The sequence below is a fragment of the Numenius arquata genome, chromosome 9 (genome assembly GCF_964106895.1).
Source record: "Numenius arquata chromosome 9, bNumArq3.hap1.1, whole genome shotgun sequence".
Lineage (NCBI taxonomy): Eukaryota > Metazoa > Chordata > Aves > Charadriiformes > Scolopacidae > Numenius > Numenius arquata.
The window spans coordinates 60,910,256-60,933,919 of NC_133584.1; the positions used below are offsets into that span (position 1 = coordinate 60,910,256).

The 23,664-nt window shown below is 56.8% G+C and overlaps 2 protein-coding genes across 2 annotated transcripts; one reads left to right on the plus strand and one right to left on the minus strand.

Moving 5' to 3' along the window:
* Window positions 1-740: 740 nt before the first annotated feature.
* On the plus strand, window positions 741-13,453 carry CCDC25 (coiled-coil domain containing 25). The gene is made up of 9 exons (XM_074153987.1): window positions 741-844; window positions 3,601-3,648; window positions 4,415-4,454; window positions 6,694-6,745; window positions 7,155-7,230; window positions 8,291-8,394; window positions 10,075-10,277; window positions 11,273-11,318; window positions 12,558-13,453. The coding sequence occupies exons 1-9, from the start codon at window positions 820-822 to the stop codon at window positions 12,585-12,587; spliced, it is 624 nt and encodes a 207-aa protein (XP_074010088.1). The 5' UTR covers window positions 741-819; the 3' UTR covers window positions 12,588-13,453.
* Window positions 13,454-18,693: 5,240 nt separating this feature from the next.
* On the minus strand, window positions 18,694-22,297 carry SCARA3 (scavenger receptor class A member 3). The gene is made up of 5 exons (XM_074153669.1): window positions 22,147-22,297; window positions 21,947-22,066; window positions 21,354-21,452; window positions 19,848-20,891; window positions 18,694-19,133 (listed from the first exon to the last, which is right to left on the minus strand). The coding sequence occupies exons 1-5, from the start codon at window positions 22,295-22,297 to the stop codon at window positions 18,694-18,696; spliced, it is 1,854 nt and encodes a 617-aa protein (XP_074009770.1).
* Window positions 22,298-23,664: the final 1,367 nt, after the last annotated feature.

A 23,664-nucleotide genomic window follows, 5' to 3' on the forward strand; every position in this document is an offset into this window, starting at 1 on the left:
TTTCCAGCCAATCAGATAGCAGAGTTCGCCACACACATCTCCTTGGAAGGACCCCAACTCCCAGCGTGCCTCGCGAGCTCAAGGCCGCCTGCGCGTTGCGGGGAGGCGTGCGGCACCATGGGAGTTGAAGTCCGTGCGCCGTGCGGGGAGTAACTTCGGGCCATGAAGGGCCGGAGTGAGCTGAAAGGCGTTTGCAAAGGCTGAGGGGGCGGCGAAGGGGTGCCCAGCGCTGCTTTTGCTTTCAACTGGGCCATCAGAGCCCTACTGTGAAAAGCATCCCCCACAAGCCGTGCTTGCTTGCAAGTGAAAAGCAAAACCCTGCAGCCCACAACAAGCCGGGAGGCACACTCCGAAGGCCATACGGGCTTATGCAGGAAAAAATATAATAAACTCTGCCCGTCCCCCACCCGCGGCCTCTGGGATAACCTGCCACACAGACCGGCCGCCGGAGCCTCGCGCATGCGCGTAGGGCTGGGGGGGCGGGGGGATTGGCAGAGGAACTGCGCATGCGCACGCCAGACTGCCAGCACCTTTCGGGCAAACCACGCATGCGCAAAGCGCCGTTTACCGTCGCCTCCCGGGAGTTATACGCATGCGCAATGCTCATAATGGCTTCACCGCCCGGAGAGATGGCGCATGCGCGTGGGGAGGGCTCGGGTGTTCGCGCCGTACTGCGCCTGCGGGGTGGCTGCGTGCGCATGCGCATTGCTCGTTTCCGCCCTCCCCCCCCCACCCCCCATCCTATCGGCAGGCTCTGGTGGAGCGGGAGAGCGGCCGCCGTGCGGAGCCACGGGCCGGGCGGGCTGAGGAGCCGCCGCCATGGTGTTCTACTTCACCTCTAACGGTGAGTGGCCGAGGGGAGGGCGGCTGGAGGCCTCAGCGCCCATGCGGCGCGGCGGGGGGCCTGTAGCGGGCCGCTGTGAGGGGGGCGCTGGGCCGCGCCACTGCCCGGTTTCTCAAGGAGCGGGACCGGCCCGTCCTCCCGCCCCTCTGAGCACCCCCGCTCAGTCCTGTCGGTGCCTTTGTACGAGCCCCTCGGCTGGGCTGGACGTAAAGGACTCGGTTTGGGCTGGAATCGGCCACTACTTAAAGTCATTTCAGGAGCTGAAGGGTTCACCGAGCTGAGGAGCTTCTTATTAGTGGTTATAGAATCATAGAATCGTCCGGGTTGGAAGGGACCTTTTAGACCATCGAGTCCAACCATCAACCCACCACTGACAAACCCACCACTGACCCATGGCCCTCAGCACCACGTCTGCCCGGCTTTGAAATCCCTCCAGGGATGGGGACTCCACCACTGCCCTGGGCAGCCTCTTCCAAGGCTTCACAACCCTTTCCATGAAGAAATTTCCCCCAATATCCATCCTAACCCTCCCCTGGCGCAATTTGAGGCCATTTCTTCTTGTCCCATGGCCTGTTCCTTGGGAGAAGAGACTGACCCCCCCCTGGCTACACCCTCCTTTCAGGGAGTTGTAGAGAGTGAGAAGGTCTCCCCTCAGCCTCCTTTTCTCCAGGTTGAACACCCCCAGCTCCCTCAGCTGCTCCTCACAAGACTTGGTCCCCAGACCCCTCACCAGCTCCGTTGCCCTTCTCTGGACACGCTCCAGCATCTCAAGGTCTTTTTTGTAGCAAGTTCTTGTTACCAGCGGCCTTGAATGGATGACAGCACTGAGGAGTGACTTCTGAAAAGCTTTCTCAAGTGTACAGCTGTCAGGGAGCTTGAGGGAAGGCACAGTGCAAAAAATCTCTCATATTTTTTCTTTAATAGAGCCAGATTTGTTAATTTGCCCATATGAAAAGCGTAGCTGCTTCCAAAGCATCACAAATCTGTGGTTTGATGCAGTAGGGGTTGATGATATGGAAGAGAGTACAGGAATGTGCCTTTTTTTGTTTGCCCCCAGTCAGTTCATCAATGTACAACCACCTCACAAAAGTTTCAGTGTGATTTTTACCCCTTGCTGTAACCACTAACTAGTATTTTGTGTGTTGTTTCCCTCAACTCTGGAGATTAAGGTCATTAATGAGAAGGATTTGAGTTCCCGGCTTCTTGATTTTTCTTGGACACGGAAAGACTTCATGCTCTTGTGAACGTTTCTTAAATAAATTTGTTCCACCGCCTCCCTGGGCAGCCTCTTCCAGGGCTCTGCCACCCTCACAGGAAAGAAGTTCCTCCTCATGTTTAGATGGAACTTCCTATGTTCCAGTTTGTGGCCGTTCCCTCTTGTCCCGTCACTGGGCACCACTGAGACAAGACTGGCCCCATCCTCCTGACACCCACCCTTGAAGTATTTATAGGTGTTGATCAGATCCCCCCTCAGTCTTCTCTTCTCCAGACTAAACAGACCCAAGTCCCTCAGCCTTTCCTCGTAAGAGAGATGTTCTAGTCCCCTCATCATCTTTGTAGCCCTCTGCTGTACCCTCTCCAGCAGTTCCCTGTCCTTCTTGAACTGGGGAGCCCAAAACTGGACCCAGTGCTCCAGCTGTGGCCTCATCAGAGCAGAGCAGAGGGGCAGGATGACCTCCCTCCACCTGCTGGCCAAGCTCTTTTTAATACCCCCCAGGATGCCATTGGCCTTCTGGCCACAAGGTCACATTGCTGGCTCGCGGTCATCTTGTTGTCCACCAGGACTCCCAGGTCTTTTTCCTCAGAGCTGCTCTCCAGCAGGTCACCCCCAACCTGTCCTGGTGCAGGGGGTTATTCCTCCCCAGGTGCAGCACCCTGCACTTGCCCTTGTTGAATTCCATCAGGTTCCTCTCTGCCCAACTCTCCAACCTGTCTGTTGCCGTGAAATTGGGATTTCCCTGCTGCCATGTATAAGAACAGAGAATTATTATATTTTCAAGCAAGTTGTTCAGCGGTTTCTTCAGGATTTCCCTGATTGTGGCACCCTCTGCCTGCTCTCTGTCCATCTCCGACTGGAGAGACAGACGCTGAATGGACGCTTGTTCGGTTTCCCAGAATTGGTGGAGTCTTTGCTGCCTGATGAAATGAGCCCTAAAGAAGACAAGGACCTTGTTATAAGCATCCCAAAAAGGCACAGATGAGACAAACGAGTCACCAACGGCTGTTTATGCCACTTCAGTCTTTCCACTGGAGTTTTAATCCTCCCGGGTTACCTGGGGGAGGTTCACGGGTGTTCGGTGCTTTGGGGATGCAAGGGATGGGCAGATGAGGTGTTTCACTCAAGGGAATTAATCCCAGACTGTAAATATGACGTCAGCCTTTCTGGCTCATAGACGGGCGCTTAATTGAACAGATTATTCCATTACACAGATAGAACCTGAACCACCTGGATGTTGAAGGTGTTTTGCCCAGAAAGCTGTTCCTTGCCAGATAATCTTCCGTGGAAAGTGGTGGAAATGCTACTTTCCAAAGTCCTCCGAAGTATTTGGGACAAAATCAGGAGGAAACGCAAAACAATCTTCCTTTTTTTCCCCCCAGGAGGGGAGTGGGATGGATGGAGGGAGGGAGGGAGGGATGAATGAATGGAGGAAACAGTTTTTATTCTAATTTCTATGACCAGGACCCATGTATTTGTCATTCCTTGCACAATTTGTCCAAAACCCCTTTTGATTTGTTTTTCTCTTTCTGTCCCTCAGTTGTTCCTTCCGTTTACACCATTTACATGGGAAAAGATAAGTACGAAAGTAAGTACATTAATTAACGATGCCTAATGGCTTAGATTTAGATTTGGGGGGATTTAAGATCATTTCGAAATGATGTCTTTGTATGTGTTAACTTAAAATATTCTTTGAAAACTTGCCCACCCTTGCGAGTGGTTCTGACGTACCCCTCTGAAATTCACTCTGTGACTTTTAAAATAGGTAAATTTTGTAAATTCTCTAGGCAGGGTAACTGCCTTCAGATGCAAAAAAAAAAGCTAAATTAACCTGCAAAAAAAATCTATCTAGAGAAAAATACCATTTTTCAGGTTGTGTCTGATAATTTTTTGCGAACCAACCTTCCGTTTCCCTGCTCAGTCTGTATTTTTCCCCCCCTCCGGTGAGGATTCCATAGCTTTTCCGTCCCCGCCTTTTCCCTCGTGGTGAAGGTGATGGTTCTGCTGCTCCTCCTGTTTCCCCAGCAGTATCCGACGGGAAACCCGGTGTCTCTCTCCAAGGGGAGATTTGTTAGTGGGGGCTATTTTGAAAACTTGCCCTCCGAGTCTTCCCCCCGTTTCATAAAACATACATTCCCTTAGAAAATGTCAAAGTCCTGTGATGGAGGTGTTCCTGGCGTACCTGTTTCTGCCATACCTGGAGCAGGCAGCGTTAAATCCCTCTTCTCTTTCTGTTTGAAGTGCCTGACCCACAGTGGGATGTGGAAGGGGGGGTTCCCAGCTCCACAGGTAGTTTGATTTCTTGTTGATGATGGGATCCTGGGCTTTGCTCATTGATGTTTTATTCCCCACAGATGAAGACCTAATAAAGTATGGCTGGCCTGAAGATATCTGGTAGGTACTGACACTCCCTGAAAACAAATTGCCTTTCATTATACAGCTGAGCCAAATGATCACAACAACCCTCAGACGCTGTGAAATCTCTTTTTTCCAAGGCTATTTAGCAGTTTAAATGCAATCCCAGGGTGGAGGTGGATGGCAGGAGACCTTGGTGCGGCTGCTGGGACACCATTTATTCCTAATTCATTCCCCTGCTTCATCCTCTGTTTTGTTCATCGTAAGAGCTGGCCCCTCGGTGAAGGTTTTTGGGATTTATCCCTGCAGGGAATAGGGATAACTCCATATTTGCATTTGGGAATATGGGTGCTGGCTCGCTGTCTTTGGGGAACGGGCAGAGTTAATGGGCAGCTCGGTGTTTGTAAGGGAGAGCCCTCTCCTGAATCGAGCAGGAGTAGGAGCTCCTGGGTGTCTCTGTGCACAGAGAAGCAAAACCCAAAAGGCTGATGGAGAACAGGGAGAGAGGAAGCACCAACGCGTGAAATCAGGGAGCGGGACGGGGCCTGGGGATGGAACCAGAAGGTTTTTGAGCAACGCTGGGCCCAGAAAAAGTTCTCTGTTTTCCTTCAGTGCCTTTTCTCCTGTGTGTGCATCGTGTCCCCCTCTGTGTGTGCTGTGGCCCGTCCTGTAAAACACCCGTCGCTGTCTCAGCAGTTGTGGTTGGTGAGAAGCAGCAGCAGAGTGTGATATTTTGATTCCTGCCGGGTGAAAGCCATGTCTGCTCTAAGCAGACCCTCTACAGCTGTGACCAGGCGGGCAGAAGGAAGCTCTCTGCCATTTGTGGATTGGTTTTGGCTTTAAGATCTCATCAGAAGGGGAAAAACAAGAGAAGGGGAATTCCCAATCCTTTTACCAGGAATTGGTGGCATCTTTGCTGCCTGGATTAGGTCAGAAACTTTCCAGCCTGAGGAGGATTGTGAGATGTTTACGAAGGGGTTTGCTTGCTGCCAGACCAGATGTGTCAATGATTCTCCTTCGTTAATGATTTCTAACAAGAATCACCGTGTTTGTTCTGCTCCTTCTCGCTCTTCAAGGTGGCCTTTGCCAGGATGAGCTGAGGTGTCTTGGTGGAACTGGAGCCGACGTGCTCTGCAGAGGATGTTGTCAGCAGTAATCAGTTAACTGGCAAGGGAATCTATTTTTGATTTTCTAGCAGAAAAGATGGTGCTTCAGCTGAATAACACACTGTTGTAGCAGTATCACATTCGTTTTGGCTCACGTTCCTCCTATCGCTACGTAATTTAAGGTGTGTCTATCCTGTTATTTAGGAGTCACCTTGAAATTCTACCCAAAAGTCGTCTTTTCCCATGTCTTCCCTCTCTTGTAGCTCACACCAACATCATCCGCGTGGCTTTTTTTCGTATCCTAGTGCCATCTCAACAAAATCTCATAGGGCTTCTTGCGGACACCTCGTGGGAATTGTTCTCCTGACGGTGTCCAGCACCTTTTTAGATTTACTTCTGCTTAAGAGGGGTGCAGTGGAATTGGGGTACGAGGCCCAGGAGGTATAAGTGAGAGCTCACATGTTGGTGCTGGAGGGTTTTCTGGCTTGCAGCAGGAAGGAAAAAGTCCCATTATGTTAAAAAAGAAAATGGTGTAAAAGGTCGGGAGGTGACGTGAGATCAGTCGTGTCCCCCACGCTCTGTCCTTGGAGGTTTGCAGGGTTTGTAGTGAGTGTTGATTGGTACGGAGGCTTAAAAACAGGGTGATAATGGTAAAAACACAGTGAAGTTAGAAGAGATCTGGAGAAGAGCAGCTGGAGCCATAAAGAGACGAACACCCCTGTGCTCCGTGGACCGTTGGTGCTGAGCAGTGAGAAATTTTGGTGGGTTTTTTTTGCTCTATGAGCTTAAAACTGGTCATGTAAGTGGTGTAACTGGCAGTGCTGGCTGCTGAGTTCACAAATTTGCTGTTTCTCTCAAGAATAAGTAGCCAGACCAAAACACCACGTGCGTAGGCTCGTCCTGGGAGTGTTGTCTCCCCGTAATGCAGAATTTAAAAAAAAAAAAGGGAGAGGGAAAGGGTTATTTTCTCAGCCTCCCATTGAGAGGCCTGATCTTTCTTGAAGGACAGGCTCTGGCTCACTCACCTGCTTTTAAACATGTATATCGTGAACATTTCTACGCTTTCCTTGTCCGTGACGCGGCTGTTTTGTCACTTGCTGGGAAGTAAATCCTTCAGAACAGCTCACCATCTCTTATCCTCTGTTAAATGTGCTTTTTTTTTAATTCTCTAGGTTTCATGTGGATAAACTCTCTTCCGCCCACGTGTACCTTCGGCTACACAAGGTAATCCTGAGATAGATATATTTTAAAGTGTTAATATTCCCCCACATAAGAATTTCATGCACCCGTTCTGCAGTGATTCCTGCACCCAAGACCATCTTTGGGCTGAATTTACAGCCTACATCACCAAACAACGTGGAATTCTGTCCTGACACCAAGAGATGTCGAGGACACCAAGCGTGTGTCCAGGAACCATCACCCCACTAAAATGGGAGGATATTTTGAAGAAAAGCAGGGTGAAAATCGCTTTTGGGGCTTCCAAATGCTACACAAGGCTCCAGTCTTGTAAAATATGGAGCGTGGAGGTCCTGGCTGAGTTCGCAGAGCGTCGTGCCCTGTTTTCCCCTGCCTTCATGTCCCCACCGGTCCCATCAGCGCCGCACATAGCTCACCTTGCCTTGCTCTGTCGCAGGGGCAGACGGTGGATGACATTCCCAAGGAAGTGTTGATAGACTGCGCCCATCTGGTGAAGGCAAACAGCATTCAAGGTAAGACTGATTCCTGGGACATGGGTGTGAGGTGCTTGTGGTGGCCGTTTCTGGCCCACATGAGTGTGTTTTTCAAATCAAACCTTTGCAGCGTTTCACAGAAGCATACAACGGTTGGGGTTAGAGGGGACCTTCTGAGATCATCTTGTCCAACCCTCTGCCAGAGCAGGTCCACCTAGAGCAGGTTGCACAGGAACGTGTCCAGGTGGGGTTTGAATGTCTCCAGAGAAGGAGACTCCACCACCTCTCTGGGCAGCCTCTTCTAGGGCTCTGCCACCCTCACAGGAAAGAAGTTCCTCCTCATGTTTAGATGGAACTTCATATGTTCCAGTTTGTGGCCGTTCCCTCTTGTCCTGTCACTGGGCACCACTGAGAAAAGACTGGCCCCATCCTCCTGACACCCACCCTTGAAGTATTTATAGGTGTTGATCAGATCCCCCTCAGTCTTGTCTTCTCCAGACTAAACAGACCCAAGTCCCTCAGCCTTTCCTCGTAAGAGAGATGTTCTAGTCCCCTCATCATCTTTGTAGCCCTCTGCTGTACCCTCTCCAGCAGTTCTCCATCCTTCTTGAACTGGGGAGCCCAGAACTGTTTCTGTTGTGGTGCTCCCTGTTAAGCCTGTGGGTCTTACAGGAAGCAGACATCGCTTGCAGCTGCTGGGGCTGCCCCTTATATTCTCCTACGGAGGAGTTTGAAATCTCTGAAATTCCCGTTTGTGCCTCCATGTTGCTGCCCGAGCCAGGGAGGCCTCGCAGGCTCTTCTCTGAACACCACCTCGGGGCCCCCTTCCACAGCAGTCGCTCTTCTGGCAGAGCCCATCTCCATCTGGAGCTCGTTAAATGCTGCCGCCGCACTCGTGTTACCGCCGAAAACGATGTCGTGGTTTTCTCTCCTTTCACTGCAACCCTGGAAGGGCTTCTCCCTTTTCTCCTTTCTTGCCGAGCTAGTAATGTTGGTGACAAGAATAACTGCTGGTTTCCACGCGCAGGGGAGATTTTAAGGGCTCTTTCAGCAGGGGGAGAATGGAGATGATTTCCCTCCTTTCTTTACCCCCCTCTAGGCTGCAAGATGAACAACGTCAACGTGGTGTACACGCCGTGGACGAACCTGAAGAAGACGGCGGACATGGACGTGGGGCAGATCGGCTTTCACAGGCAGAAGGATGTAAGTGTTTGCCCTTAGAGGTGACAGCCCATAACGTTTCCAGGTGAGGAGCTGGGTGGATTATCCGCAGCGTTTGCCTTAAAGGCAGGGAACCATCCGCTCCTGAAGCCTAAGAGAGATCCCAGGGTTGTGTTTGCCTGAACATCACCCGAAAATCCCTGGCTGAGTGTCAGCCCCTGCACCACGTGTTCCCAAACTGGAGCACAGTGTAGCTGACGCGTCTTTGCTGATGCCCCATGGTATCACGTGTGAGTCTGCGCTCTCAGCTTGAATTTATCACCACCTAAATCAGCTCTTCTCACAGCTGAGGAGATGAGCAGTTGCTTTAGATCAGCTCCCAGGTGTCATCACGCCTCTGGAAGGGCTCAGGACTTGAACTTGCCATGCAAAAGGAGGGCTGTGCAGGGTCCTGGAGGTGTCTGTCACTGCGTTAGATTTGCTGTCTCGCCCTGTGCTGCCTCTGAATTTGTTAAACCTGTTCAAAGGCAGAGCCGTTCAGCTCTGGTGTAGGGTCAGGCCAGTGCACGAAGCTGTTCCCAAGCCCGACCTGGTGTCTGCAGATAATGTTATGCTTAAATTGTACTTAGGACAGGCTGGAGGGGTGGCCCCTGTGCCAACCTCCTGAAGTTCAATCAGGTCAAGTGCAGGGTCCTGCCCCTGGGTCATGGCAATCCCAAGCACAAATCCAGACTGGGCAGAGAATGGCTGGAGAGCAGCCCTGAGGAGAAGGTCTTAGGGGTGTTGGTGGATGAGGAGGTCACAGAGATGCTGGGAGGGCTGGAGCCCCTCTGCTGGGAGGACAGGCTGAGAGAGTTGGCGGGGTTCAGCCTGGAGAAGAGAAGGCTCCGGGGAGACCTTGGAGCCCCTTCCAGTCCCTCAAGGGGCTCCAGGAAAGCTGGGGAGGGACTCTTGATGAGGGAGGGGAGCCCTAGGAGGAGGGGGAAGGGTTTGACACCGAAAGAGGGGAGATGGAGATGAGATGTGGGGAAGAAGTTCTTTGGTGTGAGGGTGGTGAGAGCCTGGCCCAGGTTGCCCAGAGAAGCTGTGGCTGCCCCATCCCTGGAGGGGTTCAAGGCCAGGTTGGAGGGGGCTTGGAGCAACCTGTTGTGGTGGGAGGTGTCCCTGCCCAGGGCAGGGGGTGGCACTGGATGGTCTTTAAGGTCCCTTCCAACCTAAACCATTCTGTGATTCTATGACTGCTGGGAGGGAGGGCTCTCTCTCAATGCCATTATTTGACTAAAACAAGTCTGTACCAGGGCAAGAAATGCTAAAAACCCTGCAGTCGACAAGCAGCACGTGAGTTTCTCTTCCCCAAAATGGCCTGCAGAGACCTCCAGCCACCTCTTCAGCGATCGGCAGAGCCCCGTTCTTGTCTCTTGGCCTCTTTGTTGAGGCCTGTGCCAAGAAATGACATTAGTAATGCTTTTGTATGTACTTAGAAATGCTCGTGCTTATTAGCTGTGTGCTGCTGAGCGCTGGGAGTGGGCCTCTTTGTGTTACACAACCTGCTGAATAGGCCTCGGTGGTGGGGATTTTCCTCAGCATCTGTTTTTGTGGGTTTCAGCCATGTGTAAAGTGGAAATTGGGTGTTTTCTTTCCGTTGAGAAAGTTGCCAGAATAATAAAAAACAAAAAAAGGTATTTTTTTTATAAGGATCATAGTTCTTTGCGCTCCCAAAAGGTGAAAATGCTGACGGTGGAGAAGAAGGTCAACGAGATCCTCAACCGGCTCGAGAAGACAAAAGTGGAGCGTTTCCCAGACCTGGCTGCTGAGAAAGAAGCCCGGGACAGAGAGGAGAGAAACGAGAAAAAAGCCCAGATCCAAGAGATGAAGCGGAAGGAAAAGGAAGAGATGAAGAAGAAGAAAGAGCTGGAAGAACTTAGGTAAGTAATAAATCCTAGTGCCAGCTTCCAATTCCGCCGTTTCCATCGGCGCCAGGCGAGTTCTGGGTCAGCAGTTGCTGTTTAACGGGTTACTCGGGGCTCAGCTGACCTGCTCCGCACGGCCCAGCGACTTCCTTTGTCTTGGGAATAAGGGCATTTTCCCCCCTTTTCTCCTCAAACAAACCTGGATTGTTCAGATAAAGGACTGTGTCTTTTGAAACCGGTCCCCTACTCCGAGGAAACCGGGGGAGCCACTTGGTTCTCCCTGTCACTGGGAGGGGAGGAATCTCTTCCAGCTTCACGCCAGCCTCGGTAAAGACTTCACTGGAGTTTTTCGGTGTCTTCTTGCATCCCGGTGTTAATTAAAACACGTGTGAATCCCCAATCGCACGCTCCTTTGCACGCGGAATGAGGGAATGGGGGTTTGAAATGTCGCAGTGACCCTTTCTGTCCGCCCCACAGCGCGTGTGACCTTTTCCTTAGCGCTGGCCGGCCCCAAAAAGCTCGTTTTTAAGCTGGAGTCAGTCGTGTTTTTCTGTAAATGACAGCAAAATTGATATTTGAATAACTCCGTGTTTTCCTGAGTGATTTACCACAGGGAGAGCTCTGAAAAGAAGGGCTTAGAGAAGCGAACTGAACCGGCAAGTCTGAGCGAGGGCCCTGCCCTGCTTATTTAACCTTGCCCCGCGGCTGCCTCTTGGCCTTCCCCCCAAAAAAAAGGATTTTCCGCCTCCTGGGGTGACTGGTAATTCTTAAACAAAAACGTAGAGGAGTCTGCAGAGTGCCCTGGCTCTGTCTGGTTGTTTTAATTAGCCAAAGAAACCACGAGATAAGCAAATACTTGTCCGGCCTGAGTTCAGAAAGGGAAAGAAAGGAAAAAAAAAAAAAGAAACCAATTTGTTTTTTTCTGGTTTTTGCTCCTGTTGTATCCAAACGCCTCTCTGTTGGTGAGATTTGGAAAGGTATCGTGGCAGAAAATGTGATTTCTCTTGCAGGAGCTACTCGTCGTTAATGAAGGCGGAGAACATGTCCTCGAATCAGGTAAGAGCCGCCCCGCGCTCGCAGAAACCTTTCGGTGCCGGCTGAAATTCAGTGCGGGATCCAGCTCCATCTGGGGTGGGCGACTCCTGCGAGACAGAGCCCATCTCTGTCACCTCTCCTGGGTGACACTGCCGCTTTCCCCAGAGGGCCCTATGGCTCGTATGACAGCCAGGAGGAGCCTGTGCCCCTGGTCCTCCCAGTCCCTTTCCCACCCCAGCGGAGGAACCAGTAGAGCTCTAAGTGGGTCACCAGGCTTTTGAGCTGTTTGAGAGGAGGACTCCCTGGTGGCACCCATGACCTGCCACCTCGTTCCTTCAAGGGAAGGGGGAGGAAAATGCACATTTTTAACAAGAAATAAACGGGAGGTGAGGGGACAACACTATGGGGAGGGATGAATATGGGTGCTGAGGGGGAGAAGAGGAAGTTTGAAGGGATGTGTCAGCCTGGGACTGGAGCAACATGGTGGAAAAGGAGCTGGAGAGGAGCACAGGGAGGGAGATGAGGAGGAGGGCTGGGGCTGAAGTTCAGGAGAGGTCCTGGTGTGGTGGTGTGGCCCTTTGCCTGAGGTCTGTCCCATCTGCAGCTTCCTCCGTGGTGGGAAACAGAGCTCCTCTGAGTGACCCTCAGCTTAAAATCCACCTTTTTTGCATCTGAATCCCTGACTAACCACTTAGAGGAGTGTGTGTTTTTGAAGAATTCCTGATTTTCCTCCTGGTTGGTGGATTTTCCTCCTGTTGGTTCCCCTCGGGAACTTGAACTGGGTTGAAGCACGAGCGTCTCCCGTTACGCAGACCATCTGTGCCCCGTTGGTGACACTGCCTAGGGACAGGGAGGGTGGAAAAGCTGTTCAGGTGCTCCTCTCATCTCCTGACCCCCACGCGATGCCAACCTCCTTCTCCCAGGTTGGGAGGAAGCTCAGGTGGTGATACGGGGATGGTCTCCAGTTCCTCCCAAGTGGCAGCAGATGGGCTACAGTGCCAGGGAGGTGATAAATCACTGGGACACCAAGTGACAACTGCTCTTTCCCAACACGGAGCCTCACACAGGGTTGATCCCACTCCGGAGCAGCGGGAAAATCAGTCTATTTGGTCTGATTTCATGGTGTTTGTACTCAAATGGCAGGAAACCAGAAAAAATGGTGATTGTGAAATCCTGCCAGATGCACCATTTCATCACTTTCCCTTTCAATGTGCACAATGATCCTGATTTTTAATTTTTTGGGGTCTTTTCTTCCCACAGGACGGCAACGATTCGGATGACTTTATGTAAATCAAGTCTCTCTCCTTTCTCTCAATCAACGAGGTCGTTTGGGGGAGGTCTTAATATGTCATCATCGCTACGAATACCAAAAAAAACCCCATACCCCCCCAAAAAAAAAAAAAGGGAACGCTGACTCCATTTCTCTGGAACCCGCAGCCTCCGGAACAGCTCGGGGCAGGAGAAGATCCGTACGTCTGCACATCCATCTCTTTATTTTTTGTTTCGGGGATGTGGGTGGAAGGAAACGGAATTGACTTGCGGTTTCTACAAAGATATTTATTCTTGGGGGGGGGGGGGAAGAGGAGGGGGTGTGGGGGTAGCTTTTAATCCGGTGAGATTTAAAGAAACCCCAAAATCCGGGCTGTCTCGTTTGACTCGGATATTGCCGGGAACTCGGTGGGAACGCGACCGTGACGCTGCCGCCTGCCCAGCTCTTCTCTTGGTGATGGGCGAGCAAAGCTGGGGGGGTGTCCCTCTACATTTTTGGGGTGGAGGAAGGTTGGACAAGCTTGTGGCCTCTTTGCTGACCCCCCCTCCCCAGCCCTGTCCGGCTGTAAATGTGGTGGTTCCTCGTTAAATCCAGAGCTCCAGATGACGAAGAGGGAGCTGGGCTGTCGTTGGAGCCTCTTTGAGCGTGTGTTAGAATGAGAATAGCCCCGTGATGTGTTTTCTTTTAAATTACTTGATTTTGGGGGCTATTCCTTGGAAAACTTCTCCGGTTTGGGAAGAATTGAGTTTTACGCAGCCTGGCCGGGCTGGGAGCTCTTTGCCCGAGCGCTCTGGAAGGGTTTTTGGGGCTAAATCTGTACCAAACGGTGGCGACAATCCTTGCAGCGCCTGTATATATGTCACGATTAAATTCATACCGTGCTGGTAAAACGTGCTGCTCCGCGGAGGGGGGGGGGGGGGGTCACTCGATGTGGTGACACCTCTGAGAAGGAGGGGACACGTGAGGGTCTGCCAGCGTCACGGAGAGCTGTGCTGGGGCGGGGGGGGTGGATACAGCAAAAAAATCTGTGAAAATGAGGGTTTTGGGGGGGGGGGGTGTAGAGGGGGGGCTGCGGGAGGTGGGGAAAGAGCCCCTCCGCCTCTGCTCTTGCTTCTCCCCCACCGCAAAGCAAGGACATCTCCTGGGGGGCGGGGGGGGGGGGCGGGGGGAGGTGGATTTTGGGGGAGAAATGGGCAAAAGGGGAGCGCACATTAATGAACTGAAATCTTGACAGTCTCCTTATTTATTACAGGAGAAAAAAACCCCACCCTGCTAGAAGGGTAGGTCCCAATAATGAGTTTAAACTTAATTTAAGGTGCTTCCCAGCGTCGCCCCCCTTCCCTCTGGGGCCCGAAGGGGTAGACTTAGGGCTGGGGGGGGAAAAGGGGGGGGGGGTCCAGGCCCTCGGCAGCCCCCAGTTCCTTGCTGGGAGGAGGAGGAGGAGGAGGGTGGTAGGCTGTGCATCCTCTGGCTCCTCGTGCCTTATCTCAGCTTGAGGTGACTTTAGTTAATGCCGCCCCACATTCTGGGCCGTGTCCCCCTTTCTTTGGGACCCCCAGGGTGGGGGGGGCTGATGGGGAAACTGAGGCAGCGACTGGTTTTCTTCCTCCCTCCCCCCCTTCCCCTGGCAGGGGAGAAGCCGGGAGTGCGGGAAGCGAGCGAGGAGAAGGTGGGACCCCCCATTTGGCGCACACACACACACACACACACACACACACCCCCCCCAAGACTCACCGCCGCCTCCGGGCCTCCCCCACCATCAATGGGCCCTTTCATGGGCAGGGGGTGTTGGTCGGGGCGGGTGACCTGAAGCTGGTCCCGAGCCCCGGCTGCCACCGGCACCGCCCGCGGCCCTGCAGCTGCAAAGTGTTATCCTTGGCTTCGGCACCCGCCGCCGCGGCGGCTCCGGTGTCCTCCGGCCTTCAGCCATGGGCTGTGGCCCCTCTGCGGCACTGCAGGTCCCCGGCACCCTGCGCAGGGCTGGCCTCGGGGCTCTGTGTCCCCAACACCCTGTGCGTCGATGGCCATGTGTCCCCAGCACCCTGCGCAGGGCTGGCCTCGGGGCTCTGTGTCCCCAACACCCTGTGCATCGATGGCCATGTGTCCCCAACACCCTGTGCGTCAATGGCCATGTGTCCCCAACACCCTGTGCAGGTCTGACCTCGGGGCTCTGTGTCCCTGACACCCTGTGCGTCGATGGCCATGTGTCCCCAACACCCTGTGCGTGGCTGTCCTTGGGGCTCTGTGTCCCCCTCACCCTGTGCAGGTCTGACCTCGGGGCTCTGTGTCCCCAACACCCTGTGCGTCAATGGCCATGTGTCCCCAACACCCTGTGCAGGTCTGACCTCGGGGCTCTGTGTCCCCAACACCGTGTGCATCGATGGCCATGTGTCCCCAGCACCCTGTGCGTCGATGGCCATGTGTCCCCAGCACCCTGCGCAGGTCTGATCTCGGGGCTCTGTGTCCCCAACACCGTGTGCATCGATGGCCATGTGTCCCCAACACCCTGTGCAGGTCTGACCTCGGGGCTCTGTGTCCCCAACACCCTGTGCATCGATGGCCATGTGTCCCCAACACCCTGTGCGTGGCTGTCCTTGGGGCTCTGTGTCCCCCTCACCCTGTGCAGGGCTGGCCTCGGGGCTCTGTGTCCCCCAACACCCTGTGTGTTGATGTCCATGTGTCCCCATCACCCTGTGCAGGGCTGTCCTTGGGGCTCTGTGTCCCCCAACACCCTGGGCATTTGTGTCCTTGGGGCTCTGTGTCCCCAACACCCTGTGCATCGATGTCTATGTGTCCCCAACACCCTGTGCATTGATGTCCATGTGTCCCCATCACCCTCTGTGTTGATGTCCCTGAGGCTGTGTGTCCTTGGGCACCTTGTATATGGCCACCTGTGGGCCATGTGTCCCCAGGCACCCTGTCCATTGGTGTCCTTGGGGCTGTGTGTCCCCATCACCCTGTGTGTCGATGTCCATGTGTCCCCATCACCCTGTGCATCAGTGTCCATGGGGCTTGTGTGTCCCCAACACCCTGTGCATCGATGGCCATGTGTCCCCAACACCCTGTGCGTGGCTGTCCTTGGGGCTCTGTGTCCCCCTCACCCTGTGCAGGGCTGGCCTCGGGGCTCTGTGTCCCCCAACACCCTGTGTGTTGATGTCCATGTGTCCCCATCACCCTGTGCAGGGCTGTCCTTGGGGCTCTGTGTCCCCCAACACCCTGGGCATTTGTGTCCTTGGGGCTCTGTGTCCCCAACACCCTGTGCATCGATGTCTATGTGTCCCCAACACCCTGTGCATTGATGTCCATGTGTCCCCATCACCCTCTGTGTTGATGTCCCTGAGGCTGTGTGTCCTTGGGCACCTTGTATATGGCCACCTGTGGGCCATGTGTCCCCAGGCACCCTGTCCATTGGTGTCCTTGGGGCTGTGTGTCCCCATCACCCTGTGTGTCGATGTCCATGTGTCCCCATCACCCTGTGCATCAGTGTCCATGGGGCTTGTGTGTCCCCAACACCTTGTGCGTCGATGTCCATGTGTCCCCATCACCCTGTGCATCAGTGTCCATGGGGCTTGTGTGTCCCCGACACCTTGTGCGTCGATGTCCATGTGTCCCCATCACCCTGTGCATCAGTGTCCATGGGGCTTGTGTGTCCCCATCACCCTGTGCATCGATGGCCATGGGGTTTGTGTCCCCCCCAGCACACCATGCCTGGCCACCCAGGCCAGGAGGTGCTCCTCCACGCCATCCTGCCTTGACACTGTTCAGGTCAACCCCTTGGGAAGGGCAGGGCTGGCGAGAGGCCATGCAGCCCCCGCTGCCCCCCACCCCTCCGTGCCCACCCCAGGGCCCAGCACCTGCCAAGAATAATCCCCCCCCCCCCCCCCCCCGGGCTGCGTCAGCACTTCCCGCCACCGCTCCTCCTTTATTTATTAATCCTTTTGCTCCCAAAATCCCAAAAAAAGCCCTGGAATCCCGTCGCCCACCCTCGGCACCCCCCAAGGAGGGGGGGGGAAAACCCTGTCCTTGCACATTTTTTGCAGGGCCAAGGGAGGAGGCGCCCCCCCACCCCGTCCACAAACACTGGCACAGCCGCTGCCCCCATGTTATGCTTATGCTCCCCCCGGCCAGATGTGCTCCCCCCACCCCCCCGGCCAGATGTGCCGCAGCTTTCCGCAGACGCAGGAGTTTGGGAAAGGGTGAGGAGGTCGAGGCGGGGGGGGGGGGGTTACAGCGTGGTCAGGTCCTATCCTGCCCCCAGAGCCCACCCCACGAACCCAGTCCTATCAGCCTGTGCCCCACCTGTGTAACGAGTTGCCAGGTCTCTGCTCCCCCGCCCCCTTTCTCCGAGCCCCCCCACCCCCCCGCGCTGCCTTTCCAGCTACAAACCAGCGTTAATAACCGGCCCCGGCCCGGTTTTGCCATGAAAACAGGAAATCCCGTTGCCAACAGCAATAAACCGCCCCGGGGGGGGGGACAAAGGGGGGGGCGGATCCTGTGCCCCGGGCAAAGCTGGCTGGGCCGGGCACTGGGGGGACGGGGGGGACAAGGGGGCTGGCCTGGATGTTGTCCCTAGCGCTGTGATGCTCCTGCCACCAGCTCCGCCCCCCCCCGCCCTTTGCCACCCCCTGCTGCGGTGGGGACCCTCACATGTCAAGGCCTTTGGGACCCTGGGGTGGGTGCTGGAGGGGGTGACATCGGTCTCTTCGCCCCCGGTGGCCTGTCCCGGCTGTGCCCCCCCGCTACCGCCCCGACAGGGCACCCCCGGGATGGATGGGGGGGGGGGGTCAGTTTGGGGGAGCCGCGTTTCTCACTGCCAAGGGCATGGGGGGTGCGGGGGGGTTCTGCCGGGGGCGAGGGGGGGGAGCGGGGTCCCTGTTAGAGATTGTCGCACGCTTGCACACGCTTGCACACACACGTGTGTCCACACGTATGGGCACCCCCCTGCATGCGTGTGCCCACGCATGCACATGCATCCTCACTCACGCACGCATGTGCACACGCATGATCACTTATGCACATGTACACAGTCATGTGCACACGCATCCTCACCTCATGCACACACGTGAACCTGCACACACTCGTGCCTGTACGTGCACATGCATGCCCACACATGCACATTCTCACTCATGCAAACACACGTGTGCGTGCTCACTCATGCACACTCAAACTCACACGTGCATATCCATGCTTACATGTGCACACTCATGCTCACACGTGCACACACATGATCACTCATCCACACACGTGCACACAGGTGCCCATACATGCACACGTGTGCTCACTGCTGCACATACATGCACACTCATGCACATACATGCATACCCGTGCTCACATGTGCACACTCCTGCACATGGACACATGCACACACATGCTCACTCATCCACACACATGCACACACGTGCTCACTGATGCACACACATGCACATTCATGCACACTTGTGCACACCCATGCTCATACATGCACACTTATGCACACTCATGCACTTGCACACACATTCGCACACATGCACACGCGTGCACAAACATGCACACACATGCTCACTCATCTGCACACGTGCTGTCGTGCACACACATGCTCACACACTACTCATGCACACACGTGCACACTCACGCACATACACACTCACCCACACACGTGTACAACACACTTCCCCCCCCCCTTGCCACCCCACCACCAGCAGCCGTGTGGCTCTGGGTGCCCCCCGTGTGTCCCCCCTTGCCCCCCCCTTCCATGTCCCCGCTGCGGGAGCCGCCTGTCCCCATTCAACTTTATTGTGCCGGGAGTACACTGGGGACACCGCGCGGGGCTGGGGGGGGACAGGGGTGACCGGGGGGGGGGGAAGGGAGGGAAGTGTAGGAAGGGCACAAACCAGCTGCGCCCCGTCCCTCGGGGACCCCCCAGGGACCCCCCCACCCCGAGGATTGCCAAGCCCGGAGCTGGCAGCATCCCTGAGAGCCGGGGACCAGCCCCCGCGCTGGGGGGGGAGGACAACAACACCGGGACCCCTCTGCCCCCCCGTCCTGCGGGGGATGCTCTGGGAGTCCAGGGGGGGCCGCGATGGGGACATGGGGACGGGGGGGGGGGGGTCCCCACCACCCTGGTCCCCTGGCTGGCAGCAGGCTGGGTTACTGTCCTGGGGGGCCGGGGGGGCCTGGCAGCCCGGGGGGGCCACGCAAACCGGGGTCTCCCTTGGGTCCCGTGGGGCCAGCCTGCCCCACAGCCCCGGGGGTCCCAGGCAGCCCTGGTTTGCCCTGCGGGCCGGGGGGTCCCACCGGCCCCGGCCCCCCAACTGGCCCTGGGGGGCCGGAGTCCCCCTTGGGCCCCCCCTGCCCCCGGGAGCCGGATTGCCCAAAGCTGCCCTTGGCACCCTTGAGACCTGGGAAACCTTTCAGACCCAGGGGACCCCTTTCGCCCTGGGGGCCAGGGGGTCCCGGGGGGCCGAGAGGTCCTTGGGGTCCCGGTGAGCCCAGGTTGCCCACGTCGCCCTTCTCGCCTTGGCTTCCTGGAGGGCCCTTGACACCCATGTCGCCCTTGAGGCCACGGGGGCCTGGGAGGCCGGGAACACCTGGTGGGGGGGAGAGGAGGGGGTGAAGAGGAAGCATTAGGGGGCAGGGGGGCAGCACCCCAAAACTGGGTGAGATGTTCCAGCCCCAAAGATCTGACCAAGACTAGGATGGGCTGAGTCCAGCTCCCCCCAGAACCCCATCCAGGAACCAGCTGGTTAATTAATTCCTCATTAATTAGAGCAGCCAGGTAATGAGGCAGATGTGGCTCCAGGCTGGGTGGTCCATGGTGGAACGGGAAGGTGCCCGTGGGCTACCGGGAGCCACAGCGGTGGAGCCATCAGCCCCTGGGTGGATGGAGATGTCCGCAGGCCACCCGAGCCACCCCTGTCCAGGGGAAGCCAAGCCTACCAGGACCATCAAGAGGGGTCACCAAGACCAGCAAGAAGGAGTCACTGGTACCAGTATGCAAGCCAGCCGTGCTGGAAGGACATGGGCCATCTCCCCACCATCCCTGTCCCTCCACGCAGGGACAACTCTACAAGGTGAGTCCACGCAGCCCCATCCCCAGGACACCTCCCCATCCATGGGCAAGCATCTGGGTGCCTTCATGCCCATGCTCTTGGCCTCAGCAATGGTGGTTTGGATCCTCTGTGGTGCCAGGATGCTCCCAGGTAGCCTAGATGCCACCACACTCAACCACAGAAGAAACAGCCCCCAAAATTCCCTGCCCAACCCATCCCCAAGCAGGATGTGCCCACCAGGATCCACCTCACCTCGTAGGATGGTGATGTTCTTCAGCATCTCCCCGTGCCGGACGTCCACCACTTTCATCTCCTCCATGACCATGGAGAGATTGCGGATGTCAAAGTCTAGCCGGGCGCTGAGCAGGCTGTAACGCTCCCGTAGAAGGTCCGTGGTGCCCTGGACCAGGCTGAGGGACTTGTTCAGGTAGTAGAGCTCCTCGGCATGGGTGTGGAAGCCCAGGGTGCAGGAGAGCCGCACGTCATCCAGGTAGCGCAGCATGCTGTGGACGTGGCTGTCGGTGGCGTTGATGTTGGCGAAGATGGTGCCGATCTCAATCTCGTGAGAGCTCATGCGACCTTCCAAGGTCTCGAAGCGCTCAGCCGTGCGGTTCTGCGTGTACCTGTGGTGGTAACGCAAGTCGTTCATGTTCTCCTCATGGTCGTCCAGGAAGGAGGAGATGTTGTCCAGCTGCAGCTGCAGCCCCATCACCTGCAGCACCAGGTCGTGCATGTTCTCTGAGTTTTGGCCCACCTGCCGAACTGCGGTGCTGACACTGCCTTGGATGCTCTTCACCAGCTCGCTGGTCTTGGAGGAGGTGGCCCTCAACCCGCCGAAGAGGCGGGTGTAGTTCTGCCACTCGGTGACAATCTTCTGCAGCGTCAAGGTCTCCTCATCTGTCTTCCTCTGGATGACCTGGATCCAGTCGGAGGTTTGCCCCAAGGTGAAGTTCATCTGCTGCATGGCTGCTCGGACATCGTAGCGTTCCTGGGCCAAGCCCTTGAGAGAGTTGTCCAACTGGGAGGTGACCACCTGCCAGCCCCCAACCTGGGCCAGGAACTGTCCCAAGCTTTCATTGACCTGCCGGATGGAGAAGGAGCAGTTGTCCACCTCGCTGGTGATCTTGTTGCTGGTAGACGAGAGGAGATCGTGGGCCTGGGAGGTCCGATCAAGCAGGATTTCTTGAACCAAAAGCATCTTTTGGATCTCCTCCAGCTCGCCCTGCAGCCTGGTGATCTCTTGGCCCAGCTGTCCCGTCTCATGGCAGAGGGAGCAGTTCCCTGAGGTCTTCTCATCTGAACGAAGGGCAGAGGGGTCTGTTACCCCACCTCGGCACTCACTGGGCCTGGAGACCCTCCCACTGAGGACCAGAGCTGAGGAAGAGCCTCACCATGGTTTGTTCTTGAAGACCCTGGAGATGGGCACCATGGAGCCACAGCTGGGACAACCCTGATGCCACCAGCCCATATCAGCTCCCACCTTCATCCTGATCCTACCACAGCTGGGACAACCCCGATGCCACCAGCCTGCACCAGCTCCCACCTTCATCCTGATCCTGCCACCTCTGTGAAGCAAGTTCCTCAAAGAGCCCAACCCCACCCTGGGGTCCTGCAGTCATCGTTCCCCAAAACCCTGGGAGATAAGTGGGGGTTTGGCTCTGAGGGAGCCCCCAAGACCTGAAAAGCTGAGGTTCACTCAGCTGGAGGGACATGTGGTGCCAAAGCTTGGAGAAGACCTCCAGGTCCAGGCAGACTCACCCAACCCCTGGAGGTCCTCCTGGATGGATACGATCTTCTTCTCATAATAGGTCTGGGCTGAGCTGATGTCATTGGAGATGGAGTCAACTTTCTTGAACACTGCGGGGGGAAGGCGGGGGGGTCAGGGGAGGTGGGGAGGTGCCATCGTCCTCCACACCTTTCTTCTGGGATCATTGCCCAGTGAGGAGGGTGGCCAGGGCTTGAAGTGTCAGTCCGGGTGGCTGGTGGGTGCTGGCTCCATGGGGTGGGTGTCCCAAGGGGGCTTTTGGTTTCAGGGCTTGGCCAAGGTCTACGAAGCATCTCCAGGGGTCCAGCCCGGGGGAGCACACCTGGGGGCTGTTCCTTGCCTGTGGAGGTGGTGAGGTGGCAACCTCTGGGTTGTGGGGTGGTTCCTGAGGTCCCCATGGGGGTAAAGCCATCCCCTGGTGAGGTGGCATCACCCACAGGGTCCCAGGGGCAGGTCAGGGGGCTGGATGCTCCTCCTCATGCCTGGACGCTGAAGGGGCTTTGGGGGAACCCCAGGATCCCTGAGGAGCTGCCCCAAGATGTCAGGACCTCCAGGAGCTGGACCTCCCAACCCTGCCCATGCTCACCCAAGGCCGCCAACACCGTCACGGCCACGATGAGGAGGATGGAGAAGACGTAGAGGACTTTGACAGCCGTCTGGAGGGAGAGGTTCTTCTGGCACTGGCTGCAGTTGGTCCGTGCCCTGCCTGAGGGCAGAGAGGGAAGGATCAGGCCCCGCCATACCCCCTGCCCAGCCCCAGGGGGGGTGGTGGCCCCATGTCCTCACCACTGGGTCGGTAGCTGAAGGTCGGCATCTCCTCTTCCTCTCCTCCCACCGGCTCGTCTTCTGCAAGCCAACACAGGAAGGACCTGAGATGCCTCCGCTCTCCAGCCCCAATCCTGGACCCCCATCCTGGACCCCTATCCCGGATCCCCATCCCCGATCCCCAATCCCGGACCCTCATCCCAGACATACATCCTGGACCCTCATCCTGGAACCCCATCCCTGACCCCTATCCCAGATCCCCATCCCCAATCCCCCATCCCTGACCCCCATCCCGGATCCAGATCCTGGATCCCCAATTGTGGACCCACATCCTGGATCTCCATCCTGGACCCTCATCCCAGACCTCCATCCCAGACCCCCATCCCGGATCCAGATCCTGGATCCCCAATTGTGGACCCACATCCTGGATCTCCATCCTGGACCCTCATCCCAGACCTCCATCCCAGACCCCCATCCCAGATCCCCGTCCCAGACCTCATCCCAGACCCCCATCCCAGATCCCCGTCCCAGACCTCATCCCAGACCCCCGTCCCAGACCCCCATCCTGGACCCAACCCTGAAGGAACCTGGGGAGGGGGACGGTGCCTCCCTCCCTGGCTCCCCAAAGCTACCCCAAGCTGTGCCGTTCCCGAGAACCCCCCCCACAGCCCCCCACCAGCCCAGACACCCCCTGCCCGGGCCCCCCCCGACCTCCTGGCCGGCAGAAGGAGGGTTTCCAGCCGGGGGGTGCCGCAGGGGGGCTGCGGACACGGCCGGAGTGTCCCCGGCACCGGCATCCCCCGCTTTATAAAGCCTGTCCCCCCCTTCCCCCCCCGCCACGCAAAGGCGGGTGGGGGGCAGGAGAGGGGCTGCGGGTGGGCGGGGGGGGGGGGGGGGGGGGGGCTGTCGCTGGGTTGGGGCGGGGGGGGCGGCGATTTCCTCCATCCTCCCTGGCTTCTCAGCCGCCCCCAAATTGGGCTTTTCTGCCCCATGGAATCAACAAGTGAGGGGCGCTGAGCAAGCAGGGGGGCAGCCGCCCCCCCCCCTTCCAGTCCCCCCACCTCCAGCCCCCCCCCCACCGCCGGGGGGGTGTCCCTGGCCGTGGGGAGATGCTGCCCGTGGGGGAAGCAGGGATGCGGTGGGATTTTGGGGTGTCCCCCCCCAGCTCCGGCACAGCCATCCCCTCCCGACCCCCCCTGGCCACCACCTCGCACCCCCCCCCCCCCCGGGTTGCCCCCCCACTCACCTCTCATAGCCCCCCGAGCTGGGGGGGGGATTCAATCCTGCCCCTTCCCAGGCCTCAGCGCCACGGTTGCCGCATCCGTCTCTTCCCGGCCGAGCCTCAGCAAGCGGCCAGCATGGCCGGGGCTGCTCCCCCCGCGTCCCCCGTCCCGTCCCGTCCGTCGTGTCCCCCCCCACAAGCTCCCAAAAAAACTTCCTGGGGAGCCTTCAAAAGCACCCACGCTGGTGGAGCATCCCCAGGGCCACCCGCTCGCCCATGGCTTCTGCCCGGGCGGGATGGGGACGGGGCGGAGGTGG

What these genes read in the sequence shown, in the direction of transcription:
- CCDC25 (XM_074153987.1), top strand. Translation starts at nt 820, where the DNA reads ATGGTGTTCTACTTCACCTCTAACG. An exon ending in GGCTGGCCTGAAGATATCTG is followed by an intron (nt 4,455 to 6,693) that starts GTAGGTACTGAC and finishes TTAATTCTCTAG; the next exon opens with GTTTCATGTGGATAAACTCT. An exon ending in GCTTTCACAGGCAGAAGGAT is followed by an intron (nt 8,395 to 10,074) that starts GTAAGTGTTTGC and finishes CGCTCCCAAAAG; the next exon opens with GTGAAAATGCTGACGGTGGA.
- SCARA3 (XM_074153669.1), bottom strand. Translation starts at nt 22,297, where the DNA reads ATGGGGATCCGGGATAGGGGTCCAGGATGGGGGTCCAGGATTGGGGCT. An exon ending in CTTCAGCTACCGACCCAGTG is followed by an intron (nt 22,067 to 22,146) that starts GTGAGGACATGG and finishes CTCTGCCCTCAG; the next exon opens with GCAGGGCACGGACCAACTGC. An exon ending in GAACATCACCATCCTACGAG is followed by an intron (nt 19,134 to 19,847) that starts GTGAGGTGGATC and finishes CCCCCCCACCAG; the next exon opens with GTGTTCCCGGCCTCCCAGGC.